This window comes from Apis cerana, linkage group LG4, assembly GCF_029169275.1.
Source record: "Apis cerana isolate GH-2021 linkage group LG4, AcerK_1.0, whole genome shotgun sequence".
Classification (NCBI taxonomy): domain Eukaryota; kingdom Metazoa; phylum Arthropoda; class Insecta; order Hymenoptera; family Apidae; genus Apis; species Apis cerana.
In genome coordinates this window covers 7494913-7518608 of record NC_083855.1, presented here as the reverse complement: position 1 = coordinate 7518608, position 23696 = coordinate 7494913, and the positions used below count along the sequence as shown (strand labels likewise).

Sequence of the window (23696 nt, the reverse complement as noted above, 5' to 3'; positions counted from 1 at the left end):
TTTGTATAATTTTAATGGTTACTTTATTGGTAGAAAAAAAGAATTGAAATGAAAACTTACCTTTGCAGATTCAAAATCGATGAGTGCAATTTCAAAAAACACACTTTGAAGAAACGTCCATTAATTTGTAGTTTATTTCGTAAGACATCATCGTTTCTACAATAATTGTAATTGTTGTCTTGTCGCTGTTACATGTTTGAGCCTATTTATGTACAATAGTCCCAACATACTCGATCGAATAAAAACGAAAATCGCTGTGAACGGAAATTTTCGACATCTTTTTTTTTTCTTCTTATAATAAAAATCGACATACAAACGATGCGACGAAGATAAAAAAAGAAAGGAAAAATGGGAAATGACAATTACTGTAATCTACGACGTTGCAAAAATTTGTATAATATTAGTACGAAATCGTTGTATATAATCTATTCGGGCTACAACAATCGACAACTGGACCATCCGTAAATAACTTTTGTTATATTGACTTAAGTTGCAAAGTTGGCAGTTATTCGATTATATGGATTTTCTCCTTGTCTCAAAAACTCTTTGTACGCTAAAAATTGTTAAATTGTTTGTGAAAAAAAGGATTGAATGATAAAATATTATAAAAAAATTGAAAGATTCGTAACAAAAAATATATTTGTCGTTTTTAATGATTTGATTGAGCACAAGTAAATTTTTTGTAGCAATGTATAATGAATATTAAAAAAAAATATAAATATATTAAACAATAAAATGTAAAAAGAAATATTTCTCGAAAATATGTTTCTGTCATTATGCCAATTGTGCGATTTTTACATATAATTTTTTATATTATTATGCACAATATTCATTACATATGAGCAAGTATAAAATATGAACAGACATAAAAATTGAACATTCTCTACTGTATACTTTATATAATTCATAGTAAAACAGACTGAAAAAGTTGGCAATGAATAAATTAAAAGAAAACACATTCTCGCGCATTATTTCACATTTTCCTACAGGAACTCAATCAGATTCAATTCAACGTTTTTATAAATTCAATATCCTACATATATATCGAGAAACATCTATTCTAAAAATTTTTATCCATGGAATTATATATTAATGATAAAATAAAGGAGGATCGAGTTGTCGATTGTTCAATAGGTTACGTGGATTTTCTCTTTTTCCGTATTGAATCTAAAAAAATGGATCGTATTCATTGTTAAGTTAAACTGTTAAGTTAACTTTGATCAATAAAAAATCCGCAACGATCATTTTTGTTCCTTCTTCTTTTTTTCATTTTATGTTCGTATTTATTTTTATTAGAGTATACATCTTACGATCCTCTTCATTGAAGAAGGGAACAACAGGATCGCCGCAGGATTGTTCTGGATGGAATCGAAAATTATAATAAAGAAAATGACACGCAAGCGAAGTTTGGTGAATCAAAGAAAAAAAAACACGCAGACTTACATAAACCTCTTTTATCGTGCAATTATAAACGCCTTACAATTAAGGGAATGTCGACCAAAAATACGCTTAACACGAAACTTAACGTTTAAGTCTAAACTCGAATACTCTTAATTTAGGCATAACACGATCCGTGTTCCGGTTCTGATCAAAAAAAAAAAAAAAAAAAACACGATATCTATATTTTATTTCCATTCGAAGCACGAAGTTCGCATAGTTTTTATTTAATTCGAATTGAAATTCTGGCAATGAGTTGAAGATAGTTGATAAATACGATAAGAATGATAGATCGATATATTTGTTGAATATAATTCGTAATATATAATACTTAATAATGGACAAATTTTCTGAACTTTCATTTTAATATTTAGGAATATAATATTGAACTTTTTATCTGTATTAATATATTTTATAAATATAAGTATATTCTTCAAAAATTCCTTTTGGATTAATTATAAAGTTTAGAAATATTGTATAAAAATGATATACATATATATAAAAATTGACATTTCTAATTGAACAATAAGTTACCGTGTCATATATTATTTTCAATAAATAAATTTTTGTTATTAATGAAACGAACATGTATTGTGAACTATGCTGAAGCTTGTATGTTCCATTAATTCCTTATAATTCTAATATAAATAGAATCTTTTAATCTTAATAATAAAATAATTCTAACTTATAAAAGGATTAAATTAATCATTATTTTTCAGTCGTTTTATAACTTGCGTATATCCTGCACGATATACTTAAGAAAAAAGAAAATACTACACATAAAATAATACAAATTTCCATCACATAAAATCGACTTTATCTTTCCTCTAAAAAAAAAAAAAAATATTGATCCAAATAAATGAATCTCTCGATAAAAATACCACATGTAATTCTTAAAAGAATACAAACATTCTCCTTAAAAAACTAAAAATTCTAAATTAAAATTTCGAAAAAAATAATCCGAGCAAACTTCCACAATTTTTCTTCCATCTAAAATAAAGCTAAGAAAATTGACCAGCACGTGATATCTAATTAAAAAAAAAAAAAAATTCCAACAAGTGGACTTTATTTCTTGATCGCAACCCGAACACGGATCCAAACCTCCGACTAATGATCTAGTGACTAGACAGTAAGCAAGTGTGTTCGTATTCACTCCCAATCAATCAATCAATCAATCAATCAATCAATTAATCAATCGTTCAAGGATGAAAGTTAGTTGGTGTGTGTACTGAAGAAGGTATCGTTAGGCGATCTCGGGATCGATCGATCGGCGATTAACGCGGTCGACGTGATCGCTTCAACCCACGAAACGTCGATCCACGACGACACGAAACGGCGAAGGCGAAACGCAATGCAAACCCACAATTTCTTCGCCACCCTCGCGATTCCTCCGTTAAATTCGATTACGACCTATTTCCAACCTTACACCCTAGATAACGCATAGATATACGCATATGTTTATGTGTCATAATAATTATATATATATACACGACTTTCCTCTTATGTACAGTAATCGCAACTATTAGGGTTCTCGTTACGTAGTCCATCAAGCCCTTGCAGGATCTTTGAAATCTTTTTTCTTTTTTTTTTCTTTTTAGAGTGGCAGACGTTAACTCTTCTTGTCCAACCTCCACCACCACCCATTCTCCACTCCACTCCCCTCTTTCTCCTCGAATCGAGATCGATTTCGCGCGTAGCAAATCGATCGATTTTTCTGGGTCGTCCAACATTTAGACGAGCGTGATTTTCTTCGCTTTCGTGATAGAAAAATCGTAGAAAAAAGCGACCGGTAGAAAATATCGCGACGACCGTATATTCGTTTCAGAACCCTCAGAAATCAGAAACATTGTACGCGCGAAAAGGAATCCTATTCCCGCGATATTTCTCTCAAATCTTCCCCTTTTCCATTTTTTCGCTCAAGATACTTTCTTGTTATATTGAATATAAAGAAGTTTGTTTGTTTGTTTGTTTTTTATATTAAATATAAGAAAATAGTATCGTGTACAAAAGGGAGCGAGTTTAATTCTAATACTTGGGGAGAATACGAGGGCTCCTCGTTGAATATCCATCGTTCGAATGGGTGCATAGTTTGGAGATTCCTCTCCAAATTGGAATATTGGCAACGCACTTACACACGGTAACACTTGTTAACTATTTATACTCCTTACGATAGATTCGTACGGTTAATCGTGTATGGTATATGATAAACGTGCATGGATAATTGTCTGTTCGTTAAAATTCTAACGTGAGAACGTGATCGGGGATTGTCCGACTCCTTTCTTCTGTTTTTTATTTGAGCGATTTCTTTTCCTTTTTTTTTTGTTCCTTTTTTTTCTCTCTTTAGGATGGATTATTTTTTTTATTTTATTGGTTGACGCTTGGTTTTATAAAATTAATGAGAGATGAGATGTCGGGTTCGTGGATATTTACAAGTGTTGTATGGAACGTTCGCAAAGAAGATTTTCGAAATGGCGATATGTGATCCAGTACGAATCGTGAAATCTTTTTTTTTTTTTTTTCGTCTTAACCATTTGTGAATTGTTAAAATTTTGTATGCACGTGTTACGATCAAGCGAATTTTGGAATAATTAATACGGATATGATTAATTATGCGATGTTCAATTCGAAACAGAACCTAATTAATTTGAATTGGATCGAATACAGCTGAGATGGATTTGGATGAAAACCAGATCGATTCGATCTAAATTACATTTCATTTGAGTCGAATGATAGACTGGATTATATTGGATTAGGCATAAGTTAGATCTCAATTACATCTAGATTAGATTTCGAAGATTAATTGCTTTGGATTTAAGTTGGATCAAAGTTCTTCATCAGAATGTTAAATTAAATTTTAATTTACGATAAATTCAAAATTATATACAATGTTATATTTCATCATCAATTTCGTAACTTTATTTCTTTATTGCTAAGTCTTTGATCGTAACACGTGCAATGAAAACAAAACGAAGAAATTTTTATCGAAATTAAACTTTTCAAATTTTAATAAAACTTACGACGAAAACAATATTCAAATATTGTTGGTGTATCTTAATATGTGCATTAACGATGATATTTATTACATAATTTTCAAAGAAAGGAGCCTGACGTACAATGTATCCCCGATATTCGTGGCTTGATCGATGAATTATACTTTCTTTATTACGCGATCTTCGCGTAGACTCTGGTTCGTCCTCGTACATACGAAGCTATTCTGTTTCATATGATATACGTTTGTTTCACTTATTCGAGCCTCGTACTGAGAGAACGATCGAAATACATTCGTTAAAATTAAAACTACTCATAGCTACGCAAAAACGATTAAAATACTTTGTTATAAATAAATGGATAGATCTTAGAGATGAATAGAAAAATATTCTGCCATATAATTAAAATATTACATACTGTATAATATTGTGAGTATGCACAAGAAGAAAATTCGTTTGTTTCTAATTAAAATTGTTTTGATTCTTAAATTTAGAAAGTATGAAAGAAATTCACAAGTGGAATTTCTAAATTAATTTTGATTAAAAATCATGATTAAAATAGTGAAAATAGTTTTAGAAACAATTTTAAATTTTTCTTTTAAAGATAAAAATTTATTTTTCTCGACAATTTAAAAGAATTTTTCTTGAATACTCACGATATGATTATATAAATAATATATAGGAACAATAAAAAAATCTATGCTAAAAGCTACATACTAAAAATTGAAGGCAAGAAGTGCTGCCTCTGTTTCTTTCCCGTAGTTTAAATACATTCTATCCGATAAATCTATACAATAAATTGTAAAATAATACTAACTTACGAACAACATTTGTACATTTATCAAATACATTATTTAAAAGCCAAAGAAATTACAATAATTCGTTCATTCGAAAACACAAGCTCAACTTGTTTCAAAAAAGAAAAATGTGTAGAAAGAATGTGTACAACACACAATACATTTCTATAAATAATAAAATTAAAATAAAACAATATACATTTCTAATGATACCGTGAATGCACATTTTTCCATATTTTATAAACTATGAATAGGTTTCTTGATGAACGAATCAATGATTCACAATCATGCCGCGTATATTTCGAAAATCAAAAATAAAATTAAAATTCGATACTAAAGACAGGAAATCGTCCAGATTAATATAAATTAAATCTTAAATGTCTAATGACTGCAATGGTATTTCTCTCAGTACGCGAAGCTGCGAATTAACGAGCGGAAAGTTCGACAGTCTACTTTTGCATTTCCTTCGCACAGATCACGATCGATTCATCTTCCTCTTCGCGTGTCTTTGAAAAACGAACTTTCTTTCTCTTTCTCTTTCTCTCTCTCTCTTGGTCCCTATTTTTTTCTCAAAATCCTTTTCCTCTGGCCGTCATTTATCTCCTCGAAATTCTTCTTCCCTTTTTGTCCCGAGTTCATTTGGAGAACGCATGAAACGAAAAGCATGATCGTTACGATTTCTCTACTCGACTGGATCTCCCCTAGATCTCTCCCAGATTTTTTTTCTAGATTCCTCCCTCGGTTCGAATTCTTCAACCCAGAACGAACACGAATGTTCATTCCATTGAAAAAAAAAAAAAAAAAAAGAAAGCTTCCATCGATGCGAACGATACGCTTTCTCCTTTTCTTTTTTATTTTTCATTCGTATATCGATATCCAGTAGAGAGAATTGCGCGATACCGTAAAATAAATAAAACTGTACAAATCCTCCCGTGAATTTTCCAGGGTATCGCCAACTTTCCATTAAAGTTTTTCTAATATATCGCTTACAGTTTATAACCGCGTACCGAAGTCGATCTATCATTTCTGATGCTCGTGACGTTAAAAACGTCCCCCGGTGAAATTCATCGACGAACGAAACTTCGAACTTGTTAAGCTTTCCCCAGCAAGCGCAATATTTCGAAAATTGTTTCGATTTAAATGTCATCCACGTGGAAATTTAACAGCAGAAGATTATCTATTATAAATAATCCGTCTCCATTATGGAATCGAATCGAATCATCGTACCGGAAAAATTTACCAACTTTTCGTTTCCACGTGTGCGAAACAGATATTCGAATCTTGCGTGCTGGACTTTTCTCACCGCGTTCGTCTTGAAAAAAAAAAGAAAATCGAAAATCGTCCCATCGAAGAGACAATGAAAATCTTTTTTTTCGAAAACGGTGCGAACAGCATTAGGACCTGTGTTGCCTAAGCGAGTGTCCTCTCTTTCTAAACTCGTCAAATGATTATCCTCTCTCCCTCTCTCTTTGTCTCTTCTCCCTCTTTCTCTCTTTCTCTCTTTCTTTTTCATGCCAATTCTACACGCCATTCTGATTCGTTAAGTACGTGCACGACGACCGTCGTCTGCTACTATACGTGTAACCTAGAACCTTAAAACGACAACGTTCGAGCTTACTCTACAGGAACGAACCTATTTCTTCTTTTTTATCTTTTTTCCATTATCCTCTGTTCCACACCTAGGAGTTTTCGTTAGCGTATATCAAAAGGACTATGTACAAAAAGGGGTCGACCAGGCGGACGAGACGTTTCCCTCGAATACGTGGAACGTTTCGCGTACAGAGTGGTCGAGTGAAACGTTTTTCCGTTCTGGCCTCGGGCTTAGGAACTATACTTACTGCTACGCGATACTGTTCAGTGTGAATTCTTTTTTTTTTCTTTCCTTCCTTCCTTTTTTCTTTCTTTCTTTTTTTCTTTCTTCGTTTTGACAGATCGACTTTGGTTTACTTTCTTGATGGATCGAGGGATAGGGGTCGTCGATCTGTCGACGATCTTGGATCGGTGCAGTCGAGCCCGATGGAAAGTTGGAAATTTTGGAGGAATTTATTCGGAGAGTTTTTCGATGATGAGATATTATGTGAAGAATTTTGATATTATATGGGGGAGAATAATGCTCGGGGTTGAATTCCTGAAAGTTTTATTCGATTAGGTTTCGAAAATTCGTAAAGATTGGAAAGGGGAATTTCGATTCGAAAATTCGATTTAAAGAAACGTTTAAAAAATTCGTAACTCGACTCGATACGAAAATTTGTCTCGATTCGAAAAATTCATTTATATATAACTGCGTTGTATATATTCAACGCACGAAAGGTATCATTCACGAAAGGAAGAAGTTTAGAATCGTTTCTAAAAATTAAAATCGCGAATTATCTACGACTGCACCGATTCTCCTGGTATATCTAAACTCCTGATATCCTTAAATGACGCGAGATCACTACGATGAATCATTTTTTTTTCGCTCCTCTTCGTTCTATCGTTTATCGATCGCGAGCAAATCGCCGCATTTTCTGGATTTTCTTTTCTCCTCTTCCTCCATTTTTCATCGTCGTGCAGGCATCTCGTTCACGATTCAAGTGTTCTCCGCTATTTTTATCCCTCTGCTCTCCCCCCCTCTCTCTCTTTCTCTCTCTTTCTCTCGATGTATCTCTTCTCTTAACGTCTTCTCGCGGGAGAGATTCTCGGCTGATTAATGCTTGGAACGAAATTTTAAAAGAGCGCGTCCTCTGTCTCAATATCGCTCCCATTCGACGCGGTGTATGGTTGCTCTTTTTCACTGAGCGTTCAGTTCAGACCTGTCAGAGAGGATGTCAAAGAGAAAAAAGAACGTAATTTAATTTTATTGAAACTTGTACGAGAGAAATTACGAAGGGATGAGTTTCCGTCTGTCTTTTCTCCTTTTTTTTTTTTCTTTTTTTTTCCCGTATGACGAATATTAAAGGGGACTTACTTCAATGCTTTGTAACGTTCTTTCTCCGGATTGTTGTCTGGTGGTTCGCACTCGAACGATGCCAAAGCTAGAGCTATATTGTGAAAAGAAATTAAATTATGAAATAATGAGTTTTAACAAAGGTCACAGGATGGATAAAAATTAAATTTCTTAATGGCAGCAACGAAAGAAAGTGGTTACGGTTATTCCAATTTATTAATATCGAATGAAATTATTGAAGATAAAATTGTAATATCCTTTATAAATGTTGCTTTACTTTTCATCGATTAACTTTCAATTCAGTAATATTCTTAGAAATTTTTGTTTTTTCTTTTTTAATATTAAGAATTGAAGGTAACTTACCATTTTCAGTCCACACCGGTCTCGCCTGAAGAAAAGCAATGACACGTGGATTCTTCTCGAATGGACAGGCAACTTGCTTCCAGGCGATGAACTCCGTAACCTGTTTCGCCAGCTGCCAGAATTTTTCAAAATTAATATGTCCGTTTGGCAACCTGTAACAATAATTTCGCAAAAGAATTAATTTTTTATTTTTCAAAAGGTATTTTCATTATTTTATTCGAATTTGCATAAAGACCGACTGAAATCGATTCAAAATTTCCAGTAATTTTCACAGAAACTTATCTTCTCAAGATGAAAATTTTATAGACAATGATTTCTATTTATCATCATCTTTCTATTTTACATAACCTGTCTCATCTCTCCTTAATCACACGCGATATTCGTATTAATGTTTCGAAATTAAAATTAAATTTCATCCTTCCCATCAATTTAATCAATTTGAATTCCTCTACAACTATCGAAAGTTTCAATGTCAAGCGTTTCATCAATGTTTCACCATCGGTTAAGAATATTCTCGTCAAAGTATCGTGGATCGATATCAGCAACATCCTTTAACGAGCACGTTACTGTTTACGCTGTGTCAGCCATTCCTCGTGGAATAACGACCGCCTGTTATTTTGTTAAATTAATTTCGGATAATCCTGATAGCATTAGCCTAAGCGAGAGACGCGCTGATAAGTTAATGGTTATCTCCATAAATTTCGAGCTTAGAACGTATCATAATCAATCTTCTGTTTGATATTGATTAATTTCGATTTGATCTCGATCTCCTCTGTGTGAATACTTCAATTGATAAAATTTTTAAGCCAAATTTAAATAAATTATCGAAATATCGGTTAAAAAAGTGACGTGAAATGAAATAATAGAAAGAGAAAGGATATTTTGTGAAAAGAAAAGTTAAATAAATTAGAGAAGAAAAGTTAATTGTATCGTATGTTTTAGATTGTGTTTCAATTATTTAACTTGTAAGGGAATCGGTACGTGTATCTCGATTGTGAGAAGTTAATATTGAAATTGGATATTTTATCTAAAAGGAAAGTTGATGGGAAGAGTTGTAATTTCAAGAAGTGGGTTCAAAAGTGGTCAGCTCGCAGGGAAAGTCTCAAAAAGTTTCAGAGTAGTCTCTTCAAGTTTTATGTACTCTTTGAGAGCAATATGATTTTACGTGCAAACAATCTTGAAACTTGTTAAGATCCATCTTAGAAGAAAGAAGAATCAAAGGAAAGTAGAAAGGTTCTTAAGACAAATCGCAATGAAAAAATAACGAATCAAAATCGTTTTCGTGAACGAATAAAACGATCTTATTATTACTCAAAAAATTAATATATATAAAATAAACAAATCATCACGCTTTCTATAACCATATATAATTTTTATATCGTGACTTTTTTCTCATTTATAACAGAACTGACCATAAGAATTATCAACTCCTCTTGCATTTAAACATAATCTAAATTTAATTCAAACTCTTATAACTCTTATATTTAAATTTAAGTTTAAATTTAAATTTTTCACGAAGAGGAATCCGAACCGAAAGAAACCCAATTCCTTCTCAAATCACATTCACTACAAATCTTCGAATACTCGCAATCGTCGTTTCCCAACAAAATTCCCAATTCCAAAAGAACTTTCAAGACCTCATCAGCCATCCACTTTTTCTCTCAACTCTCGGATTTTCTTCTTTTTCTTCTTCTTCTTCTTCTTCTTCTTCCTTTCCTTCTTCAAAAAAAAAAAAAGAAAAAAAATGTAATTTTTTCTCCAGAACCGAGTTTCCCTCCTGTAACTAGCTACTGTAACTGAACTGAGAAGACAACTCGCACGAGAAGATACACGTACACACGCGCGTGTTAAAATTACGAGTCGAAGTTGGGGCAATTTATCGTTGGGTCGGAAGCGTACGAATTCGCCGCTTCCGGTTGCGCGACGCCCTGTCGCACGTAACAGACATTTACATACGCGCAACCATTCGTCTTTCAACCTCTCCCTCCCCCTCCTACCCCCTTTGGACGCCTGTCGATCGGTCAATATCCATCTGCCCTCGAGAAACCTATCTTTCCTCGCGATTCCTTTCTATCCACTCCTCCCATCCCTGTCGTGGATCGAAATTCTATTAGAGATTCGATCCACGGACGGCGCAAGGAAGGATAATTGCCGGGAAGGAGGGCTCCTTCTCCCTTATTAAACCCACGTCGAACGTATTGGAACTGTAGCGTGACGCTTTCTAAGGAAATTGATACTTTAACGTTATTCGGTTTACCGAGGAATGGACGGTTTATTGGGATGCTCGTGTTAAGGGTAGTAAGGGGTTGTGGATCGTGTTCATAATGGAGTTGTTTGAGGAGCGAGAGGGTCGAGTGGGTAGAGGGTATTTTTTTGTTTGGAAGGTATTGGTTAAGATTTATTCTAGGGGGATGGGAGAAATAAGATAATTCATATTTCTTTTTTTAAATTTTCACTCTGTATGATTATTTATTGACGAGGTTAGTATTTTGTGTTGGAAAAATTATTTAAAGAAATTTTAAGAATATATTAATTGAAGAATATATGACTTTTTGATCAGTTTATCTGATTGTATCTGATCTATTGTATAATGCACACGTAAATTCTTAAAACGATTATTATTTACGATGTTTTTATGTGTTTTATGCGTTATTATATATGTTTTATTCTAATTCGTTTTTAATTTATTTAAAATTAGTCTATCTTTTATCTATTCGTTTCAATCAAAGATCGTTTCACAATTTAATATAAAACCCCAATAAAATTCACTATACCAAAAATCAAACACACTGGTGGACTGCAATAACATTAGATCTCTTTCCTCAAACAATTCTCAAAATAAAATAGAAATCAATCATCCATAAATCGAAGGAAGAAATAACCCAACACACGTGTCGTCCTTTTCAAACCCCCTTTACAATACCCACCCCCCTCCATCTCGTAGTCAATATCGACCTCTGTTCTCGATCCGTGTATTATACGAACGGCACGTAATACCCGGACATTTATCTACAGTCGGTATACATGCATCCTGGAGCAATTTGTACCCACGTGTCTCTATACGCCGATTCGTTCCACTGCAATTCAGTGAAACGTTCTCGCGATATTCAGACGTTGCTCTATCTCGCATTTTACGCGACTACATTCTTCCTGCACAAAACGGTAACCCATTTCGGGGATAATATACGTCATTGTGAGTCTAACGCACGTAGATACTCGTATGTGGATATATAATGATGGACAGAAATAGAGGATTATAATTTTTTCGTATTAAAGTCTTATGATATTGATTTGAAATTTCGTAACTTAGTTAAAAGAATGGTAAATATTTTTTTCAGAGTTTCTTGTTTTATTTGTTTTACATGTGACTTTTTTTCGACGAAATTGTCTGGTTTATTATTATTTTATGAATCGATTTTTATTTATAAAGAATCAGATTGTTAATATAAATAAGATATAGAGATATACAGATACACATTGAAGTAATTGTTTATTGTGAAAACAATTAATTTTTTAGTTTATAAATAACTAATGTTAAAAGATTTTTTTATTACTGAAAATTTCGTGAAATGTTACTACTTAGTTTGAAATTTCAATGCTTTCCATTGTGTTATTGCAATGAAAAATATTACACGCAACGAAACTGTTATATACTACGCGAAGAAAACGAGCAGCATAAAAAAAAAGATACATTATTGCAATGCAGAATGGGGTATTTCGCACAGAAAGAAGAAAAATAAAAATTTTATTTAAAAGGTATACACTTTTCCTTCCTTTATTAATTCTACCAGTGAAATATTTCATGTGTAAACTAGGTAAGTGAAAAGAATTTTATTTCAAATTTTATTTCTGAATATCAAATTTAATGCAACGACAAAAAAAGAAATGGTGTAATTGTGATATTCTTCGACTGTAATCTTATCTACTAATTGTCGCATAAAGTCGACACTTTCTTAATAAAATATTATTCAAATTCCAAGAATTAATTTTGAGAAAAAGGAACTTGTATCAACATCTAGAAGAAAAATCTATTTCAGGCGCTAATTTCTAATTTCTGTGTCAAGATATATGCGAAAATATTACGCACACAGCTACTTTGTCAATATTATCTCGTATATGCACATCTAGGAAGCATCCCTAATAGAAATTTTTTTTCTAATGAAACTTCTTGCGGCAAAGCACGAGCCAAGGTTTCATTTTACCCAGCAATCGTATGCGTAATGAGTTTTTCGAACGAAAAAAACGTTCATTCTCGGTCACTCGTCATTGTGACGATTAATCTGAGCTGACCTATAAACTTTTGACCGAGATTATTGGACTTTTTTTTTTATGTAAAACCGAAAAATCTGCGATTATGCGTGATTGAGTCTGTTTTTGAAAAATGACGGGAAAGTTATTGGAAATTTTGTCCTATTAATTTTTCATCGCTGTATATATTATATATTTCGATTCGTTCGTTTTATTTTTATGGAACATTATATTTTGATTGCTTTTGAAATTGAAGAAAAATTGAAGCTTAAAATCGAAGTTCAAATTCGAGTATTTACATTTTAATAATTTATAATTTGATTCTTTAATAATCATCATCACATGTATATGTAAAATTTGTGTCGTAAACAATTATCAAAAAATTGATACAAATATATCAAGTAATAAAGCAAATGAACAATTACCATGCACTTTTACATAAAATAAAATCTTTAAGTAGTATAAGTCAATGATTATCAGTGACGAGAATTCTTTAAACAATTTCCACTCAAATTCTATTTATATATGCATAAATTCATTAAAGCAATTATTAGCAAAAAGTAATTCACGAGTATTTTTTTAAGATCATAATAGAAAAGATTAGATCAAGGAAAGAAAGGGTTTCGTTCCCTCCCTTTCTTCCTCAACTCGTTTTCTTTTCTCGTTTTCTTTTCAACAAGTTCGGCTTCGAGCTGCGAGAATACAACTTTTGCTATTACAAGTTTAATAAGTTTACAACTGGGGATGTAAGGAATGACATTGGAGGGGGAAATTTTTTTGCGCGCAGGAAGGATGAAGAAAATGGTACGACACATTCGTCGCCGACAAAAAAGAGCTTCCTGTCAACGTATCGATTCCACGAGGACGAAATTATCGAAGCTTCAAACTCGAAAGTTTCACGGATAGCCCGGATAGGAAATGGACGATCGTGTTTCACTCAAGGGCTAACATTCTGTGTCGACTCATCCCAACTTAAATTACTTTATTAATATTTTCCCTTGGATTTGTATGGTGTATCCTTTCTTGTATCCCTTCTTGTTTGTGAAAATTATGCTAAGAGATCATTGCCAAGAGAGAACGAACGAATTATGATTTGTAAGAAGATATCAGTATTTTAAAGAAATATTTTTCTTAGAAGATTAAAAGAATTATGCAATATTTTATTTAAAATCTTAACGAATCTAACGAATATTAAATTTTATTAAAAAATAAGTTAAAGTTTTAAATTTACTTTCGATGAACTTGAAATCGCGAGAGAAATGTGTTATCGATGTCACAAATTCTTATATTCTTATCTCGAACTATAAATAATTTCACAACCTTCTTCAGAACAATTAATTGTCCTTTCGTATTTCTCACAATTTTTATAAAAAGTCTTTAAATTAAACGCAAGCAAATAATTGAAAAATGATTCAACGAAATCCACTTTCCTTATTTGGAAGTATCGAAAAGTGAAGATAACATTATCGATTACGTTTCGAGACAGTAAATGGTAATTACTTAAAGAAGTGATAATAAATCTGGGAAATTTTTATCAAATCAGAGATTTCCTCCTCCTAGTTTTAAATGATTAATACGGGAGAAAAAGAAATGGGGATAGAGAGACAGAGAGCAGACTGTTTTTGTACTCACTTGTTGCTGCATCCCTCGTTCAGGAAGTAGAGATCCTTGACCAGCAAACTGAAGAAGGGAACGACGATCCTCTGTCGTTCGTCCGTAGCGCCGGCGCTACGCCACATAGCCGCTTTCAGGGTGCTGCGATAGCTGCTAAAGTTGCTGCTGGGATCCATTTGATGCTCAAGAATCGAGAATTTCGCCAGTTGCACCTTTGACCACTGTAACAGAAAATAATTTCGCGTATCTGTTAACAGGAAGATCCCTTGTTAAGTTGTTTAACGTAGTTACAACAAGACCGAGAATCTCTGTGCGCATCGATAAATTCTCTGGTCTTGTAAATTTTGTACGTAATTTCCCTTTTCCTCCTTTGTATTTTCGAATTTGAGTTGAACGTTGAAGCTAGGAAAACATACATTGTGCATATTGGAAACGTATCAATGATGCATTAATTTTATTAATAATTTGCTGTATAATAATAAAATAGAAATATTATTGAAACAATGTATGAATAATTTGCATAAAATCATATATAATTAATTAATAATTCGTTAATAATTTTTGTTCGTTTAAATTATTATTTGTCTTTATTTTTGTTCCTCTTACTTACTTCAATTATTAATTCAACTTGATTAAAAGCGAAACAAGTAATGATAAAACAAGACAAATATAATAAGATAATGAATCGATCATGGCCAAGTGAAACAAACGCTATAATCAGAAAAATCCAATCATAATAGTCAACAAAACATTTACGATCAGACGAATATGAAAAGATTATCATGATACATCTAGATACATTTCACTTAGAAGATTCATAGTTTATTTTACTAAAATCTTTTCCATTTATGTAATAAACCTAATAAACAGATAAATATAGAAATTAATCAAGAAACAATAAGAAAATTCGCACATAAAAAAGAATCAATCAAATTTTGTAACTGATTCGTTCTCACTTGCTGTTCGATCTTCACTGTTTATTTTTTCGATCCATTCCTTTTTTCAAACGTGCACGATATGGCGTGTACACGCGAGGCAGATGGAAGCACGAACAGGAACGTGTTCACGACAGACAATAAGTGCATCTGACTCGACCGTCTGGATACAATGCAATCGAACTGATCCCATTCCCTTCAACCCGATACCCTTCATTCCTATATCGAATTCTATCCACCGTTTGCACGCTCAAATAGTTACCTTCGCTTTCTGACCCCGCTGCCTCCCTTTGTTCCTTCCCTTATCCCTTTGATTTCCGCCCGCGCCATACACCCCTCATCCCTCTTCTTTCTGCATCTCTTGCATGGATTTCACCCACTCTCATCGTCCTTTTCATTCCTTCTTACGATCGTCTCCTTTCCATTTCCTTTCCCTTTAATTCTCTAATATCTTCCTCAGCTTTTTCTCAATTTGTTCGCCTTTTTTCAACCTCGTTACTTTTATCCTATTCCTTAGATTCACTAGTTTTCAATCTGATCTTTTCTGATGATTTCAATTCGAATGCAATCCTTATCCCTTTGTTTCCCTTTACGACTTCGATTTACTTTGAATTAATCGCGAATCTGTGCATGGGAATGAAAATTCAAATGTTTTTTTCTTTTTTTTTTTTTTTTTGAAAGTGAACCGTAAATTGTACATTTTATTTTCGATTACATTTGTATGTAAGGATAACGTTTTATTGTTTACGAAGAAATTAGATTTTCCTGATTGCGAGATAATTGAATAATTTGAATAAGTTATAATAAGTTTTATATTTTTAATTAAAATGTTAATTAATATACAACGTGTAATGAAATTAAATTAACGAATTAGTATAAATGTCAAGTAATTATTATTATGTAATTAATAGAAAGATAATAATAGTAAATTTAATTTTTTCAAATTTAACTAACGAAACTAAAATGTTTCCATCGCGATTTTTAATCAAAACAAGTTTTTATACAGGTAGTTTATACGAAAAAAATTCCATAAAAAAATATTTTTGATTGACAAACTAATTTCAGGAACAAAGAATTATATTTACTGCGGTATACGTAATATTTTTTTTTTCGAAGCACGAAAGATTTCATGTTTATTACATCGAAATATAAATTATAGAATGAAAAAAAGTAAAAAAAATTGCAATGCACAATATCGGGAAAGGCGAGCACAAAAACAATCAATTGGATTTCCATTTAAAGAGAACGAATTAAACCGTGGCATTACTATCGGGCACGAAACGAGTAAACCAGGATAATTAATTTTACGCTTGAATATAAATATTCGAAAACGCGAACGTGTCAAACATTCTATAAAATTCTATTATCTTCAAATGAAAAAAAAAATCCATATCGAATGTTCATACATCTAAAAAACGATAAATTGAGGGAATTCCTCGAATTTTAGTGAAGCGGAAGACCCTAATTACATTCGTTAAAAAGATAAATCGTAGATTTTAAAACGATAAATTTCAATTCGACGATGATATTTGTTACGATTGCATGACAATTCACATTTTCGATTAATATTTTTATTTATAAATATTGATAAATGATCTTTTGAATGGATTTATCAAGATAATATTTCGTAAGTAGTAATAAAGTGATTTTTGAATACTCTGAATATTAATATTATTATTAAAATTCATTATTACAACAATTTCAAATTCATATTTACTCGATTCTTTAAATCAATTAATTATCTTCCAAAAAAATCCAAATTAATTGCACTTTTATCAACGCTAAAAATAAAAATAAAAATGCTAAATAATTTTTATTTCACATTTATCAACTCGTGAAAAAACGAAAAGTATCACCGTTCTCGCTAATCAAATCATCTAAAATCGAGTGGAACTGAAAGACCTAATTGACGGTTAAAACGGTGCTCGCCCTGAAACACACGCTTGCTCGAATTAATTTATCGAAAACTATTTCACCCTCGTTGTACATCGGCTACACGTTAATTCGTATTAATTAAACCGAATTTTCGTTCAACTTTTTGAATGGCCAATTAAACAGACTTGTGTCGATTTAATAGAATCATCAGTATGCTGTAATATGAAGTGTGTGGTTTTTGTTATATTTCGTTCTCTTTTTCTTATACATCTTTACACATCTTATACATTTATATATTCATCTTCAATTGATATCGTTCGATCATAGATGAGTGCAATTTGATTTTTATTAGAAATTATTTGTAAAATAATCACAGATACAAATAATCTTTTCTGTGAACAATATATTGGAAAATAATAAAATGATAAAACAAATTTTTAGAATTATTTTTCTGTGACATTTTATTGTATAAATTGAGAATTCTAATATTTTTTATTATATTTTATTTAGTAAAGTCATACGTTTAAAAGTTAAATATGATTTAAAATTTATTGCAAAAATGTATCACGGTATAAAGCTGAAAATAGTTGAAAAGATACGTACAATAATATTTAGATTGTAAATACGAAAAATATTACTGTATTTTACTGTATTTCTCCCCTCTTTTTTTTTTTTAATTTGAAGATATTTAAAATTTTTGATATTTATTGTTTTATTAATAAAAGTTTTTGCCAGTTTGGAACACAGCGAAACGAGAAACTAATTATAGAGATATTTGTAAATTGTGAATTTCAGAGTAAACAAAATTTAAAATACGAATACATCCATCTGTATAATATTTCATATAAAAATCGAACGTATTGAAAACATTGAATTCCAACTATTTCTCGAAAATAACCACGAATAATTTCTCTGTACTGATCTCGTGACAATTATATTTTTCAATTATATTCCTACCTATTTTTTAAAATCAAAAAATCACATCAAAAAAAAAATCATAGTCTATTACAAAATTCCTAAAAAAATACCCATCGTTCCATCAATATCCCCAAGAATTATTAACCAAGAGATGATAACCTACATCGAAGATATATCCCTCGAATAAAACCAAGAAATCTTCCATTCTCGGCAAATGCAAATGCTCCGGATCTTCGCGCGAAAGAATAGCCTCATCCGGTTGGAGGACTGAAATTCTTCAAAGATCGAGCATCTCACCATGCGCGCGAATCCAGCACACACATACACACACACAGGGGAACGAGAAAGGGTTTCTCTGCTCGCCCCGAGGAGCCATTTTTCTCAGCCGCGCGACTCGATTCGATTTCACCGGGAAATGCTCGAGGAAAAAAACATCGGAGAATCGGAAGACTCCTGGTGGATCCGGTAAATTGAAACTGGGAAACCTGGTGGAGAAGGTGGAGGGATGGGAATCTGCTGGAAGGATCCCGCGAGACAGCGGCAAAGAAACGAGAAAGCCTCTCGAAACCGGGAATTCTAATTAGGGGCTGAGAATGTGGCCGGTACGTGGCGCCGCCTGGCCGCATGATTTTGAAACTATTTCCCACGATTTTTCTCTCGCTCGGAATCGGAAATGATAGCGTGTCGCGCGAAACGAGGGTGTAAAGAGGGACGAGATAGGGATGGAAAATGGAATTTTGCTTCTTCTCGGGGGGAGAAGGTTAAGTTCGGCTTGATTGCGAGTTTATTTATGCGAGGGGGGAGAGAGGAGGGGAGAGATTTAGTAATTTAAGGGTGCGGAAGGTAATGAAAAGTTGGGGGTGGAAATAAAGATTTTATGTTTCGATAGGAAATAAACGAATCGGGTAGAGGTGAGAGAAATTTATATTCTCTTTGTTTTTCAATGTGGAAGGAAATTATTTTTTAAATTGTTCCATTTTGGTTTCGATCGCAGGGATGAAATATCGTGATTTTTGCAAGTTGATATATTTTGAAGTTTTACGTTACAACAAAATGATATTAATTTTTTTTATCGTATATAAATAATTTGAAATTATAGAAAATGGTGATTGCAATACGATAGTTGTTTGCCTAAAATTTAAAAATTTAAGATTAATCGTTGTTGAGGTTGTTAAATTGTACGTTAAATAAAATTCTTATACCATTTCCATTCGTAGTTTATATTCTCACAAATTATAATGAGGATGAAAATTTTGTTAAAATAAAATGAAATTTTAATATTTGTACATACATTCAAGAGATTGAATATATTAAATGTAATTCCAATTGAGATATGATTCTCATGTGAATTAATCGAAGCTAAAAAAATTCAAAACTGTACCAACGATCGAACATTAAAAGCTAAAAATTTATATTACCTTTATAATATCGAAATGCATTACCAAACAAATTACTAAACAAATTTCACGAGTTTTCAATTTTAACAGAATGTAAAGTCACGTACTTTTTAATTTTAATCTTAGTTCCATTTACGTTTATTTACGACCGCGATCCATCATCCAATGTTTAAGCCGTGGTTCGCCGATTTTCGTGTTTCCAGTTGATTTGCATATTAAAAACCCCATTTGAATCGGACTGGTGCAGTTTTGTCGCATAAAAGAATATCGTTTTATGCAAGGGTTGGAGATAAATTATTAGGGGTCAAGTGGAAAAGTTGTGTCAAAGAAAAAGGGAAATAGAAATTCGCATCTAAAATTAACAATTTCGATAATTGAAAGTGATATTAAAAATCTAGATATATTTGTTTGGATGAAATTATTTATTTTGAAAAAATAAATTTTATTCAACTTTATTTTTTTTATAGTAATAATTTTTGTGATATAATTTTAATAAAATTTTAATTTTAAATTATATTTAATATTTATTAAATTGTTATTTTTTTTTAGAACGAAAATATAATTCATTAATTATAAATATACGATCCATCATGTAAAAAAAAATATGAAAAAAAGTATAAAAAAGGTATTGGTATTATAAATGTCTTCATTTTATTGTGCTTTCATGGATGTGAGCTATTTCATGAAGAATAATGTATGCGAAGTAATAAAGTTAGCAAGTAATAAACACAAATAACTCTTAAAAATGATTCTCCTGGTTTAAAAATATTTTACGCAAATAAATAGCTTTTAAAAATAATTACTCTGGCTTAAAGCACAAATATGATATCTTTTACGTGATAGATGTATATTCATAAACATCTGTGTAAATATAAATTCACAAAAATAAATACTTATTTTATAATATCTTCAATTTAAGCAAATAAATAAATAAATAAATAAACAAAATATATTTTAAATATATTTATACGTTTTATATTTTCTAAAATCTTCACAATATTATATTCTACATAAAAGGTTTATTTTTTTCAATAATTTGTAATATTTTTTCATAATATTTAGATGCAACGGAATAATTCTATCAAAAATTAACTTTGACAATTTTTTCAAATTACGTGTTCCATCAAGATCTTTTCAATCAATTATGCACGATTCATATACAGTTTTCATTAGATTCTACTTTACGCTTAATATAGAAAAATTTTACATTTCTAAAAGTGAATATATATATCTATTTTTTTTTAATTTAATTGGTCAGACTTTTCTCGCAACGAAGCCAATAAATTTCGTTCTCTTCCTGGCGAAAATTATTCCCACGAAACGGTAAAATAAAAAAAAAAGAAAGCATCTCTGAGGCGGAGGAAAATCGTCGCGATCAAGCGTAATTAAGTTTCTTAAAGTTCGCCAAGTTATGGCGAACAGTCGGATATTAAATATGCATTAGTTGAGTTCAAGCCACGCCGTTGGGAATTTTATAAACAGTAGGAGAAAAAAAAAGAAAAAAAAAAAAGGAAAAAAAAAGGGAAAAAGAAGAAACTTCTGGAAAAGTTCAAAATAATCCGTGAAAAGAACAAAGTTTCGATCAAATTTTCCCGCTTCCGGGTTAAGAATTAGGAGGGAAATTTTTCTTCAAATTTATGCTTTGAACGTTTTTTACTGACTGCGCAAGATTCTTCGTTCAACCTTTTGCCCCTTTGTTTGCATTCATTTAAATTCAGAGATTCATTCTTCTCCTTTGCATTGCTCCTTTATCTCGTGTATAACAACGCGTAATTTATTAAATTCGTTTTTTAAAGAAAAGCGCGATCTACTAAAGAGCGAAATCTTTTACTCGCCACAATTTTAAACTTGTCAAAATTTCAATAATTTTTGCATTATCAAATTCAACTGCATCATTACGATTCTCCTATCATTAAGCAATTTTTTATATGCATTAAACGATTAATCCCTAATGGTTCATAACATATTACATTACAACACAGAAAAGTCGATAAATAACCAAATGCATAATATAACCACAAATCTTCATAAATTTTCTCCAGGAAAACCGAAACCTTACCCAATCCTTTATCTCTAAACCACTCGAAACCTCGAAACGATATATTTCACCTTAACACCCTCCGAATCGGCCCTCTGAATTAACCGAACACCAAGATACAAATCCCGATTCACATTCATCCATTCACCTTCCCCATCCCCCATCAACAAACTTTTCACCCTTTCGAAGCAAAAGTTAATCGAATCCTTCCTCTTCCCCTTTCTCCATCCAAAGTCACCCCCTCAAATCGCTCCACCTCAAGCGCGAATAATTTTAAATTTTCTTTTTCAGCATTCCCCCTCCCTCCAAAGATTTTTCGAGCCCAAACCCCGAAACTTGCTCGCGATAATGGTCGCGACAGGGAGCGGTTATTTCTCGCGACGACCGAACGTAATTAGCTTTTTGATGTCGAGAAGCGAACTTAGAAGCGTCCCTTCCTTTTCAACGCGGCGGAGACGTCACTCGCAGATTATCTCCGCGGTAAATTAAGCCGGGGCTGGTATCGTTCGTCTTCCGACGTATCGGTGGAACGAATTTCCATCGGAGGGGAGGATGCTCGAGTTTTCCGCGCTGACTTTTCGAGGGAAACTCGTGGAACTTGTTGAAGTTGCGCGGAGCGAGCAAGGGGGAATATCCTTTTGGAGGGTGAACGAAGGTGATAGAAGGAGGGGTTGTTGACGAGTTTTGGCTCGAAGGGATAGATTCTTGTTCGAGGGATCGATTTTTGGATTTGCCGGATCCCCGTTTGGCGGGATTGGATAGGATGGAGATAGGGAAGGTTTTAAGGAAGATTGCGGATTCTACAACTGATTTATTTGGAATATTTTTTTCTTTACGGAGATGATGATGTTGAGTGAAGGAAATTGGATGAAGAGAAGGAGAAGATGAGACATAAGAAAGATCGTTGAATTCTTTAAGTGTACAGCAACGAAATTATACAAATTTAATTCTTCATTATTTGATATTATTAGTGAATTTTGGCGGCAAAATTAAAAATTTTTCAGAAAATAATAGTTTATCAGATCATCATATTTGATCTTCCATTTAAATGACATTATATACACTAAATACAATAGATTAATAATAGTCGTGATTAATTAATTAATTTTTTTTTCTGATTAACTTTCGAGGGCAAACAACGGCAAACAAATAATCGATCGATCGATTCGTGAAAAATTCAACGAAACGTTTTCCCAGATGAGCATCGATTTTCAAGGGATAGAGGGGGAGAGGAGGGGGAGGGAAAACAACGCGCGAGCGTGAGCGAGCAGAAGCGTTAAATTTTCATTAACGAAAATTACGAAGCGAGGCCACGCTGGCTGGCCGCTGATAGTTGCAGCAATTATTTTAAGGGTGGCCCTGTATAAATCAGCTGGCCGAACCAAATGAACTCCAAATAGCAAACCGCGTCGAATAGAGTCGGAGGGATATGTCCATGAAGCAGACCGGTCTCGTAATTAAAAACGAGAAAAAAAAAAAAAAGAAAAAATGTTAAAAAAATGATTTAATGGTTTTCTCGTTCCGCCTCGCAATTTATCTCCGCGATAAAGTCGTATGCGGTCCACGATCCGTCAGAATTTGTCGTCTGATCCTTTCGAGAAATAAAATTAACTAATGTGCTCGTGTGTTTTTCCCTATCTTTTCTTTTTCAATACTTTTTTATCCGTTATCTTGGAATGGCTGATTTTTTTTTATTTTATTGTCAGAGCTCTTTCGTTCCGCGAGAAATCTTTTCACGAATGTTTTTAAATAAAGATGGATAAATGGATAAAATTTGTTGACAAAGAACGAATCGTAGTACATAGAATTATTATATATATATATATAAAAGAATAAAGAAAGATTTTTCATTTGCCGACACATATAAAGTATTTTTCAATTATTTTTTTTTTAAAATTCTCTAGAACGAATGTTACGGTTGCCTTAATAAATCTACCAACCGAGATCTCTGCTTTATGTCAAATTTAATTGTTCTCTGGTTTACATCAAACGTAATTGCCCACTTTTTATCATTCTCTCATATCCATAAAATTATTTCGTGACAAAGAAATGTATATTTATATTTTATAATCTCATAATTTTAAATTTAAATTGCAACATATTTCTGACCCATTTTATAGCAAATATTCAAAAATAGAATTTTTAAAATTATGTTCTTTGA

At 32.2% G+C, this 23696-nt stretch overlaps 1 protein-coding gene across 3 annotated transcripts in view; it reads right to left on the bottom strand.

The window, feature by feature from the left end:
- Positions 1-6722: 6722 nt before the first annotated feature.
- LOC107995622 (mediator of RNA polymerase II transcription subunit 12) overlaps positions 6723-23696 on the bottom strand; it is a 464763-nt gene continuing 447789 nt past the window's right edge. For all 3 annotated transcript variants that reach the window (XM_062073896.1, XM_017053239.3, XM_062073897.1), the window contains 4 exons: positions 14391-14593; positions 8511-8662; positions 8169-8241; positions 6723-8013 (listed from right to left, as the gene is read on the bottom strand). In XM_062073896.1, the coding sequence (XP_061929880.1) occupies positions 7992-8013; positions 8169-8241; positions 8511-8662; positions 14391-14593 (450 nt within the window). In that variant the 3' untranslated portion in view covers positions 6723-7991. The remainder of the gene's footprint in view (positions 8014-8168; positions 8242-8510; positions 8663-14390; positions 14594-23696) is intronic.